This window comes from Neopelma chrysocephalum, unplaced genomic scaffold (genome assembly GCF_003984885.1).
Source record: "Neopelma chrysocephalum unplaced genomic scaffold, ASM398488v2 Primary Assembly neopelma1_180, whole genome shotgun sequence".
Lineage (NCBI taxonomy): Eukaryota > Metazoa > Chordata > Aves > Passeriformes > Pipridae > Neopelma > Neopelma chrysocephalum.
In genome coordinates, this window is record NW_020897842.1 from 2,090,012 (window position 1) to 2,101,375 (window position 11,364).

General features: G+C 59.7%; 3 protein-coding genes across 3 annotated transcripts in view; 2 read left to right on the forward strand and 1 right to left on the reverse strand.

The window, feature by feature from the left end:
* Window positions 1–2: 2 nt before the first annotated feature.
* Window positions 3–3,783, forward strand: ZBTB48 (zinc finger and BTB domain containing 48; the record flags this gene model as incomplete). The annotated part of the gene is made up of 9 exons (XM_027702116.1): window positions 3–211; window positions 887–998; window positions 1,380–1,472; window positions 1,790–1,876; window positions 2,211–2,365; window positions 2,543–2,679; window positions 2,959–3,123; window positions 3,239–3,327; window positions 3,430–3,783. Coding segments are annotated over 9 exons (1,344 nt in total), but the record flags the coding sequence as incomplete, so codon positions are not given.
* Window positions 3,784–4,527: 744 nt separating this feature from the next.
* On the reverse strand, window positions 4,528–10,616 carry KLHL21 (kelch like family member 21). Its single transcript, XM_027702192.1, has 4 exons — window positions 9,574–10,616; window positions 7,916–8,321; window positions 6,414–6,486; window positions 4,528–6,072 (listed from the first exon to the last, which is right to left on the reverse strand). Exons 1-4 carry the CDS (start codon window positions 10,607–10,609, stop codon window positions 5,779–5,781), a joined length of 1,809 nt encoding a protein of 602 aa, XP_027557993.1. The 5' UTR covers window positions 10,610–10,616; the 3' UTR covers window positions 4,528–5,778.
* The window catches only part of PHF13 (PHD finger protein 13), a 9,850-nt gene continuing 9,093 nt past the window's right edge, over window positions 10,608–11,364 (forward strand). The window contains exons 1-2 of the mRNA XM_027702117.1: window positions 10,608–10,753; window positions 10,857–11,130. Coding sequence (XP_027557918.1) covers window positions 10,608–10,753; window positions 10,857–11,130 — 420 coding nt within the window. The remainder of the gene's footprint in view (window positions 10,754–10,856; window positions 11,131–11,364) is intronic.

Sequence of the window (11,364 nt, forward strand, 5' to 3'; positions counted from 1 at the left end):
CCCCCCCGGCCCCGGCGGAGGCGGCGGGCGGCGGCGGGCGGGGGGACGGCGGCGCCGAGCAGTTCTCCGAGAAAAAGGCGCTGCGGAGCAAAAAGAGCCCCCCCGCCCCGGGAAAGGCGCCGGGAAGCAGAAAAGGTACAGCGGTGCCGGTAGAGTGCCCCACATGTCATAAAACCTTCCTCAGCAAATATTACCTTAAAGTGCACAACAGGTAAACGCTCCGACTTCTCCTTCCCCTTGCGCGCGCGGAGGATGCGCCGCCCCCGCGGCTCGGTCCCTTCCCGGGGGGGAAAGGGCGGCCCCGGTTTTGCCAGCTGGTCCCAACGCCATTCCCCGGGATGGAAAGGAGGGTCCCCTCTGCCCCTGGGGGTGCTCTGACCTGTGGGGGGGATTATGTGTCTCTGAAACATACTGAGAGCTGCAGTGACTGTCCTGGGTGGCAGTGGGGGCTCCTCAGGGGCTGTGCTGGCTGCAGGGGGGCAATGGCAAATCGTCCTTGTGGGCTGCCAGATCAGCCCGGGCTGGGCTGGATTTCGGGGGCTGTGGGGAACATGTAGCCGAGCTCTGTGAGGATCTCCGGGCTGGATTTCTGAAAGCAGGGCAGGGCCCTGCCATGAGGTCTCGAGTTTCGCTTCAGTCCTGTGTGGGGGCAAACCTTGGCCCTGCAGAATCAAGATTCTGCGGAGCACGGTGGGCACTGACAGCCTGACCACGCTCTGAGGGGCCCCGAAAGTGACGTAAAAGCAGCTTTAGGGTGACTGTGAATAGTGGCACTGGGGGGACATGGGCAAGAACCTGCCTCACCTTTCCCTGTGTCCTCCCACACCTGTCTGTGCATCTGCTGTTGGACAGGCAGTGATGGGGTTCTCCATTTGTATCCCCCCAGGAAACATACTGGAGAGAAGCCATTTGAGTGTTCCAAGTGTGGCAAATGTTACTTTAGGAAAGAGAATCTCATGGAACATGAAGCCAGGAACTGCATGAACCGATCAGAACAGGTACTCCCAGGAGCTCCCATGGCTGCCATCCATCAGGAAGGGAACTGGAGCCTTTTCCGAGCCCCAGGCCGTGCTCAGCTCTGCACAGACACCCATCAGCACTGCATGGCACATATTCCATAACCAGGGCCCTTGTGGCTGGAACCCCCACGGCCGGGACCAGGACGGCATCAGCTTGTGCCCGATGTGCCACACAACCTTCACTCTGTGTTCCAGCGTGCCAGGACACTGTGCTGTACAGGATGCGGGTCCTGCGGGTGCAGGCTGAAGCTGTGTCTGGGTGGCAGTGCCTGGCAGGGGCTGAGCCGTGGGCTCTGGGCTGGGCTCTGGCTCCGGGCTGGGCTCTGGCTCCTGGCAGCTGATGCCGCCCTGTCTCTGCAGGTGTTCACGTGCTCAGCGTGCCCCGAGGTGTTCAAGCGGCGGATGGAGCTGCGGCTGCACATGGTGTCACACACCGGGGAAATGCCATACAAGGTGAGCAGTGCTGGCATCTGGCATCCCTGTGGATGCTGCTGGACACTGGCACAGAGTGGGGGTGAGCGTTTGCCTTCTGGGGCAGCCTGGCCCAGCCCATCGGGGAGCCGAGCCCCCCAGCTTCCTTCCCCAGTCTGTGACAGCCCACTAAGGGTCATTCCCTGTCTCTGAGCTGGAATGTGCTCCAGGGAGACACCACAGCCACCTGCTTCCTGCAGCCCTACGAGGAATCTGTTCTGCTCCCCCACTGGTCCTCCTTGCTCTGAAACCACTCTTTGGGGGCAACTGGAAGCTGACCTCCCTCTCCTTTCTCGCAGTGCTCCTCGTGCTCGCAGCAGTTCATGCAGAAGAAGGATCTGCAGAGCCACATGATAAAGCTGCATGGTGCACCCAAGCCCCACGCGGTAGGGACCAGGGTATCGGGGAGGGGATGATCCTGCACATGCACCTGACCTGGGGAATAGTGCCCATGGCCCGTCTGGCTCTGTTAGTGAGGCAGGGGGACACAGAGCTGCTGGAAACAGGCTTTTTTATGTACAGGAGCAGCTGATAGACCTGAGCACTGACCAGCATTTTGCCTCTTTTGGGCTGTCCCATCTCACTGGGTGTCTCTGAGGCCAGGGGTGCTGCTGTGGTTGCCGTGGGAAGGCCCTGGAGCAGCCAGGGGAGTGCCAGGTGTTGGGCACAAGTGGGTCTGGTGTGGGTGTACCCTAACCCCCCTCTCCTGTGGCCTTGCAGTGCTCAACCTGCTCCAAGTGCTTTCTGTCCCGGACAGAGCTGCGCCTGCACGAGGCCTTCAAGCACCGTGGAGAGAAGCTGTTTGTGTGTGAGGAGTGTGGGCACAGGGCCTCGAGCCGCAATGGCCTGCAGATGCACATCAAGGCCAAGCACAGGTACGATGTGACCCACGTCCTCCCTTATGTCACCCTGGCTCTTCTGGCTGTGCTCCCTCCCCTGTAGGACTGGGGGTTGGCTGAAGGGAGTGCTCCCTTCCTGGAGATGCTGGGCTGAGACCCGAGGGGCTGAAGCCGGTGGAGGGAGAAGTCATGGTGAGTTTTCCCTGCCCACAGAAATGAGCGGCCCTACGTGTGTGAGTTCTGCCACCACGCCTTCACGCAGAAAGCCAACCTCAACATGCACCTGCGCACACACACCGGCGAGAAGCCCTTCCAGTGCCACCTCTGCGGCAAGACCTTCCGGACACAAGGTACCCCTGGGTGCTGCTGGGGCAGGTCATGCCAAGTGCCATGCTCTGGCATCCAGCACCTCCAGAAAGCAGCTTCCCCAGGAGCAAAGCCATGCTCTTGTGAGTGCAGGCTGACACCTCCACTGCCCTCGTGGCACAGAAGGGGATCAAGCTGGTGTTTCCCATGACCTTTACCTGGAGCTTATGCTGCACTTGCCTTTCTGGCGCAGTCGCTGGGATGGGGGGCACGTGCCATGCCACTGACTGGCTGCTGTCCCCCTCTCCCCCCGATAATGGCAGCGAGCCTGGACAAGCACAACCGGACGCACACAGGCGAGCGGCCGTTCAGCTGTGAGTTTTGTGAGCAGCGTTTCACCGAGAAGGGGCCGCTGCTGAGACACATCGCCAGCCGGCACCAGGAGGGGCGGCCCCACTTCTGCCACATCTGCGGGAAGACGTTCAAAGGTAACGCTTTCACAGGGCTCCACAGGAGCTGCCTCCTTCCCGCGGGCAGCTTGGCATCCCTGTGAGCAGGTACAGTGTGGAGCTGCTGCCCACGGGCTCTCACTTCCCTTCCCAGCAGTGGAACAGCTGCGCGTCCATATCCGCCGGCACAAGGGCGTGAGGAAGTTTGAGTGCACTGAGTGTGGCTACAAGTTCACGCGGCAGGTGAGGCCTCCCCAGCTCTGGGGCCTCTGGGCTGTGCCAGGGAGCCGTCCCAGTCCAGGGAGCCGTCCCTCACCAGGCCCCTCTGCATCCCTTCCTTCGCAGGCTCACCTGAGGCGCCACATGGAGATCCACGACCGCGTGGAGAACTACAACCCCCGGCAGCGGAAGCTGAGGAACCTGATCATCGAGGACGAGAAGGATGTGATGGTGGTGCTGCAGCCGCCACCAGAGCTGGAGGTGGGCTCGGCCGAGGTGATTGTGGAGTCACTGGCCCACAGGCCGCTGCCCGAGGAGGTTCCTGCGCAGAGACTGTGCTCAGATGAGAACTTCTCCACGGCGGACGTGATTGAGCAATCTCTGATTATAACGACAACGATTCCTGAAGACTGTGAGACGTAGTGCAGCCACCCTACCACCGAAACACAGTAAAGTGTTGGGCTGAGCCAGTCTCTGCCACACTTGTTCTTTCGAGTTGTGCATCCGTCCCCTCCCCTTCTTCCCTGCCAGTCTCTCACCCCAGACTGCAGGGAAGTCACCATGATGATGTGATTGAGTGTCAAACGAAGAAATGGTGCAAAAGGGCCACTCCAGTCAGTGTCTGTGCACTGTGCAGGGGGATTGGACTGACCTGCTTGTGTCATACTGTGAATCACTTTCTGACACCGGAGGAGCTGGTGCTGGAGGAGCCCCTTTCCTCCAGCCCTCTTACCCTGCTCCTGATTAAAGATTAAAGCTCAACTTCCCCCAGAGAGAGCAGCTCTGCCCTTTCCTTTAACGCATGTGAAAGGATTGTTTCCTCTGTTAAACTTGTGCCTTATTTCTCCTTTATTTTGTCAGGCTTCTGTCAGTTGCTCTTTCTTTCCCCCATTAAAGGTGGGGCAGGACCTGTGTCTGCTCAGCATCGAGATAGAGGAGCTGCAAGTTCACTTGAAACACACTTCAGCAGCCACACAGTGCCTGAGCTCCTGTGGTCAGGGGTTGGGACTTATCTCTGTCCCAAAAAACACGATCCAGGGTTGCTGGGGGAGTTATAACCATTTCCTGAGTGGTGCCAGGGTGGGGGAGATCCCTGTGTGTACCCTCACCCCCAGTCTCAGCCGTGCTCTCCACCTTCCCCCTCTACTGACCAAGGAGGCAGAGAGGCTCTGTTTTAAGTGTACCCAGAATGAGACAGTCCCACTAAAATTTCACTCCAGGCCCTTTCCCTTTGCAGACAACAGAATTGTGTAACAGGTTTTATTTAACTTGACAGCTGCAAGTAAATTTAAAAACAAACTATGAGAATAAAAATACATTATCTGCAAATGTAAAATGCCTTTGTTTCAAAGGATGGAGTTCAACTGTACTGGAGGATTCAACACAATGAATTCTACAAAAAATAAATAGTTATCTGTAGCTGCTCAGCGGGTGGGGTCAGGGGTCCAGCAGTGAGCACTATTTATAGCTCAGCAGAAATACCTCGGGCTGCGCCGCCGGCTCTGCAGGCACAGCACGGACGGGCTGCTCCCAGAAAAGCAGCAGATGCCCCGAATCGCAGGCCCCAGTGTCCCCCCTGCCAGGCTCTGCCCACAGGCTGCACCCTGGCCAGGGGTCTCAAGGCACTGTCAGTGTTCCAGAGCGAGGAACAGCGCGGGTTCCCCCTGGCTGAGGAGTGCAGTGATGGGGTATGCGGGCTTTCCATCTGAATTCAGGTTAAAATACAGACTTCTCCTCTATTGGTTAAAAATAAAAGACCAAAAAAGCAAATGCATTCAGTCACGCCTGAGCTGCTGTCACACTTCAAGGTTCTCCTGAAGATGTGACACTCACTCCTGGGGAGCTGTGCCACAGGTTCGGCCTCTGCTTGTTCCAGAAACATTCCACAAATAAACCACGCAGTTGCTCTTCAGCAAAGGTAGATAAACAGCCCACCTGGCCAGGGCACTTGGGCAAGTATAAAGGCAAATCTTACACAGGCCAAAAAATATGCAAACCCCAAACAAAAAGAAGAAAAAAACCCCTAAAATAACTACCTTTCAATCCCAACACGTGCACAGAAAGCCTGTCTCCCTCCGAGGCACAGAATAGAGGGGGTGGCCAGACCACTGTCTTACCAGACAGACCCCTCCCAAAAACGAAACTGAAGGAAGCAGTTTGGTGGCAAACAAAGTACTATGGGGTGAAGGAGCTCCTAGTGAAAGGTGTCTGGTCACAAGCTGTAAGTGGTGGTGCTGTGGCGCGGGTCAGTGCCATCGTTTTCACCGGGGATCTCAGGTCCCCACGGGCAGCAAAGGGCTGGGGGAGGCAGCAGAGGCCTCACTGCCTGCGGTCACACAGCAGCACATCCAACAGCCAGAGTTCTCATTCCTCTGTGATCAGTACAGTTTTGTGTCCAAGCACTGGTTTGCCTCAGCCTTCTCCCGAAGCAGCCCAGGTTCTGGATGAGGGACTTATGTCAGGCTGCTTCCTGTGCTAAGGCAGTTCATTGAGGTTCTGGTTGTGAAGGTTTTGGTTCTGCCTGCTCAAGCTGATGGTGTTGTCCAGCGTGATGCTGTCGTCCTCCTGCGGGGTTTCTGGCATGAACTGCCGGAAGATGCTGACGCTGCCGTGCCAGAAGATGGGCTCAGGGAGCCGGCCCACCACGCTCCACGTTCGTGTCTCGGGGTCATAGGCTTCCAGGACATCTGAGAGTTCAAACGTGTTATCGTAGCCCCCCGAGACGTAGAGCTTCCCGCCGAGCACGGCCACACTTCCCCCAACGTGAACCTGCAAAGTAACAATGAACACACACCACGGTCAGGGGTGTTTGCCCAGTCTGGCAGCTGATTGAGGGGGCGGGTGCAGTCTGGCAGCTGCTCCTTGGAGGAGGCTCCATCCCTGCCAGCAGCAGCTCAGGCTCCTGAGGCAGCACTGCCCACAGCTCTCACGCTGGGCTGAACACCCGGACACGCTGCCACGTTCAGGACTTTGTTTTCCTGATGACTCCGGTACATTTAAATCCGCTCCATGTGCAAGGGGTTCTGATCAAAAGAGCTCTTCATTTTCCAAAGGTAAATGAAACCCATTTGTAATACTTAAGGCACCCTGGAGGATGGCAAATGTCCTACCTGAAGCATGGCAGGGATTTTATCCCATTCATTCTTTGCTGGATTGTAAACATCCACTTCAGCCGAGTCGTCTCTGGGGAAGAGAACACAAAATTACTCTTCTGCATTCTAGAAACTCTGCTTGAGTTCTTCACCACTGCCAAATTTAGGTGGGTGGGATGAGAGAAGAGCTAGAGGGACATCATAATCCCCCAAGGCTTCTCTCACCCGCCCCACTTGCCAGACAGGAGGGCGACAGTGACAGGTGAGGGGCGTTTGCGACGCAGAGACACCGACACAAGAATGTGAGGAGGACAAGGTCAGGGCAGCTGAAGAGGAGCTGTCAGTCCTTCCAAGACAGTTCTGGTACAGATGGAATCAAGAGGCTGTGAGGCAGCTCCAGGCAGGGCCGGCTCCAGACCAGCAGAGAATGCCTGAGCCTCACTGCTGTGCTACATTTACTGGTATAAAACCAGTCCCAGCACAAGGGATCATCACTCAGAGGCTTTAGTCTAAGCTATTAAAACAAACCAAAAATTGAATTTGCCATTTCTACTTGTTACCTATTCCTCTGCCCTCCAAAGATTATCCCACAGCTCTACACGGAGCAGCAGCCCATGCACAGCACATGAAATCAGGGGAGAACACCCGACCCCGATCACCTCCTCACTGACTCCTGCAGGTGCACAAGCAATCCGAAATCCTGAACTGTCAACCATCAGTATTTTAAAGGGGATAAGAAAAAGGAAATTCTATGGAATCAGCTTGTGACAAGGAGCTGAACAGCTGCAACACCCCGGCAGGATGGACTGAAACCAGGTGACTCGAAGAGATGCCAGCAAGACACTCAGCTGGACCCAAAGGGATCAAATAAAAGGTCTTGGGCCAAAGCTGCTGCTTTATGTAAAGCCAAGAGGAGATTAAAAAAAGAGAAGTGGCTGGAGGCCCTCACAGAAGTCTCTGTTTGCTCAAGAGTCAACACAGGGAGGGAGATGAAACGCTCCAGCCCTAGCATGCCTTCCCGTTTATTTTTAATTAAGCGGATAACTGAAGTATCTGCGCCATCAGGACAGCTTCAGATGGGTAATTAAGTCCCAGTTTGGAAAGGCACTTAAAAATAGTGACCAATCACTTCATCTTCAGCCTTCTTATCGCTGCTGAGACGGAAGATGTCCTCTCCTGTGCTACAGTTTAATGTTTTCTTGGAGCTTATGTACTTATTTATAGCAGCGAGGGGGGCTGAACCAGGAGCCAAGGAATCCGAGAAGCCAATTTCCAAGCAGCGCTGCTGACTTCAGCCAGATTTACACCTGGCTGTTCCCCAGCCCGAGGTTACACTCAGACATTTTTACACAATTTTAAGGGTAGCCCCACCAGTACCATCAGGGGAAGGAAGCACTGCAGTGCTGTCCCAGCACAGTGCCCTCCCTCCAACACCTCCAAAATCCTGCACACTTTCCCAGGGAAGCTCCAGGCCCTCCCTGCGGGGACACGGGAGGGAGGTGATGGCTCCCACTACTCACCTTATGAAGTACATGAGGCCGTTGAGCGTGACGGTTTTGGGGGCAAAGGACCAGGGGGGCAGGTGGCCGCAGTTGACAAGGGACCAGAGGTCACTGTCGGGATCGTAGCACTGCATGACCATGGACTCTTTTCCAGCCAGGGAGCCGATGGCGAACAGCTTCCCGCGGCACGAGGTGGTGGAGCAGTTGTCCATGGGGTACAGCATGGGCTGCAGGGCTTCCCAGCTGTCCAGCGTGTGGTCGTAGCGCTCTGTGCTGTCGGAGGCCACTACGTAGAGCAGTCCATCCAGAACTGTGGAGCTGTGGTATTCCCTGGCTTTCAGCATGGGCGACACCTCCGTCCACTCGTTCACGCTGGAATTGTACCTCCAGACACAGTCGTACAGCCTGGACCCGTCTGAGCCCCCTGTGGCACAGCACGACAGGGTCAGAGCCGGGCTCTGCACAGCCACGGGCGATGGCAGAGAGCTCTTGGCACCAGCGCCTGTGCTACAGCTCCAGCTACACCTTCCGCACACAGCCCCTCCCGCTGCCCTGGGCTGCACGATGGGGCAGAATTTGGGTGCTGGGGGGTGGCACTAGTGTGTGCCAGGAGAATTCTCATGCAAGTTTTGCACTGTTCCCAGCAAGCCAGGAAGGATTTCTCCCACGTCCTCCCTAGTCCATACTCAGCCATGAATCAAAACGAGGCTCTCAAGTTTCACCACCTCCATCCTCTAAACTCTCACTTCTCTCCCATTTTGTGGCCCCTGCCTGTAACACACTGACACTAAGAAGAATGACCCAAGATCCCCAGCAGCAGCCTCGCACATGGCTCCTGGCAGGACTGGTCTCCACGGACCCACCAGGGACCACTCCAGGAAGCTCCCAAGGGATGTAAGGGCATCTATACCAAACAAGCCATTTTTACAACCCTGCCCTTAAAGCAGAGCCTTGTTTTCTGCTTGTGACTAAAGAACACAGAGTTTTCTGATCAACTGCGTAAGAGCTGCCCTTCAAAACCCTACCAGTGTGTCCTGCACACCCAGGGCATGCTGTTCCACAGCGCCTGGTTTCCTGGGTTTGTTACAGCTGGTGCAGGGCTGCCGCTCCAGCTACGGGGATGTAGTTCAAAGGAGGCATCTGCATGCAGATTAACAGCTGAATTTATACATCAGTGTCACCTTGACAGAAGTAATTGTAGCCCCAGTGGACTGCAAGGAGGCAGGATTTGTGCTGAGGAAGGTACTGTGACTCACGGGGGCTGGCTAAGGAACCCGGGGCTTTCTGACACACCTATGCCTCAAGCACGTGGCCTGGCTTGTGATTCACAGGGCTCTGAAACCAAACACCTTCTTCACAGAGAGAAACTCAAAACCCTCTTAAAGTAACCCATATCCCCCATAGTGACAGTTAGAAAATTCTAACTACAAGATCTGTGACTTCTGCCCACGTGCTCAGCCGCATTAGTCATGACAAAATAGCTCCTGGACTGAGACCAGCTGCTAAATCCAGCACCAACTCCAGAAGTGTCCGTGCCTGCCAGCAGGCTGCAGGCACCCAAGCTGAGTCCCCAGCTCTCTGCTTCCCAGGAAAGGCCAAGTCTCACTGCTAGAACCCACATATTTTCAAGAGAAATCTGCACCCTAGCGGGTACCCTCACACCCCGTGTGCCTTACCAGTGACATAGATGTCGTTGCCCAGCGCAGCAACGCTGTAGCCCCCGCCCAGGTGCTCAGGGAACTCGGCCAAGTAGCGCCAGTGGCCGGTGCGGGGGTTGTAGCAGTCGACGGTGACAAGCTCGTCACAGTCGCGGTCGCAGCCCCCGACAAGGACGAGGATCTCAGCGAGGCCGGTGGAGGGCCGGGGGCGCATGCGGGCGCAGGGCCCCCGGTCGTGGCGGTCGAGGCGGGCGGCCTGGAAGTCGCGGGCCTCGCGCAGGAGGCGCAGGCAGGGCGGGCAGCGGGCCACCAGCGGCTCGCTCTCCACGTGGGCCAGCAGGTAGAAGCGGCGCACGAAGGGCAGGCGGACGTGTGCCAGGAGCTGGGGCAGCAGCGGGGCGCGGGCGGCGGGGTCGGCGCGCACCCAGCGCAGCGCCAGCTGGAAGGCGGCCTCCTCCTTGGGGACGCAGAGCCCGTCGTCCCGCAGGTAGGAGAGGAGGCGCGGCAGCGGCAGCCGCTCCAGCTGGGCGCCCAGCTCCCCCACGTGCCGCAGCACGAAGCGGTGGGCAGCGGCCGCCAGCGCCGGGCACGCAAAGGCTTCGGCGAAGTCCTGCATGTCCAGGGCGTTGGCGGGCTCCAGCTGCCGTGCCAGCCAGGCGCCGCAGGCCTCCTTGACGGCGGGGAACTGCAGCAGGTCGGCGGCGCGCAGCAGGCGCTCGGCGATGTCGGGGCCCAGCCGGCCCACGCGGCCGGTGTAGGCGAAGTCGAGCAGCCGCGCCAGGCACTCGGGCTCCACGCCGTGCAGCCGCACCCGCTCGGCCCGCGCCTCGCGCAGGGCCCCGCCGAACATGGCGCGGAAATACCCCGAGGCCGCGGCCAGGACGGCGCGGTGAGCCCCGAACTCCCGCCCGCCGGCCACCACCGTCACGTCCAGCAGGCTCCGCTCGGCCCGCAGCGCGCTCAGACCCCGCAGCAGCGACACCGCGTGCGCCGGTTCTCCCACCGCCGAGGCCGCCGCCGCCGCCGTCCCGCCGGTGCCCGCGCCGGTCGCCATGCCGAGCCTGCGGGGAGCGCACCCGGGTCAGCCGCTGGGACCGACCCCCGAGAGGCTCCCGGGCGGGAAAGGGAAAACAGGGAAGGAGGCGGCGGGTGGGCTCGGGGAGCCCGTCCCGTGCCGGTCCCGGCCGACAACCCCCGGGTGCGGCCGCTGCGTGACGCGGCGCCGCCTCCCCCCGCGCGCCCCCGCTTGGCCCCGGGGTCCCGCAGCTCCGCAGCCTCCCCGCTCAGCCCCGCGCCCTCAGCCCCGGGCTGGCCCCCAGCGGGAGCCGCCCGACGGCAGCGGAAAGGCAGCGGGGCGGCCCCGAGAGCGGCGGCACTGCCGGAGCCCCGCTCCGAGCACGGCTCCGGGCGCCGCCGTTACCGCGGGCGGCAGGACCGGGCCCGGCCCGCAGCCGAGGCTCCCGCGCCCTGCCCGGCCCATCCCGTCGCCGCCCGTCCCAGCGCCGACACCAGCCGGGCCCCGCGGTGAGCACGGAGCCGCCACCTCCCGCTCGGGCCCGCAACCGCCGCCACCCGGTGAGAGCCGCCCCGGCGCCCCCGGGCCCCGCTCACCGCTTCGCTCTGGGCCCCGCTCCCCGCTCCGCTCCTCGCTCCGTTCGCCGCTGCCGGCGCCGCCCCCGCCCCTCCGCCGCTCCCGGCGCGCCCCGCGCCCGGCACTGCGCACGCCCGGACTACGGCTCCCGGCGGCCCCGCGCGGGCGGCCGCCCCTTCCCCGCCTCCCGCCGGCACCGAGCGGCTCGCGGTGTCGGC

Coding starts and splice junctions, on each gene's coding strand:
- KLHL21 (XM_027702192.1), bottom strand. CDS start 10,609: ATGGCGACCGGCGCGGGCACCGGCGGGACGGCGGCGGCGGCGGCCTCG. Junction 8,322..9,573: donor CAACGACATCTATGTCACTG/GTAAGGCACACG, acceptor GCTGTGCCACAG/GGGGCTCAGACGGGTCCAGG. Junction 6,487..7,915: donor GGCCTCATGTACTTCATAAG/GTGAGTAGTGGG, acceptor TCTCTTCCCCAG/AGACGACTCGGCTGAAGTGG.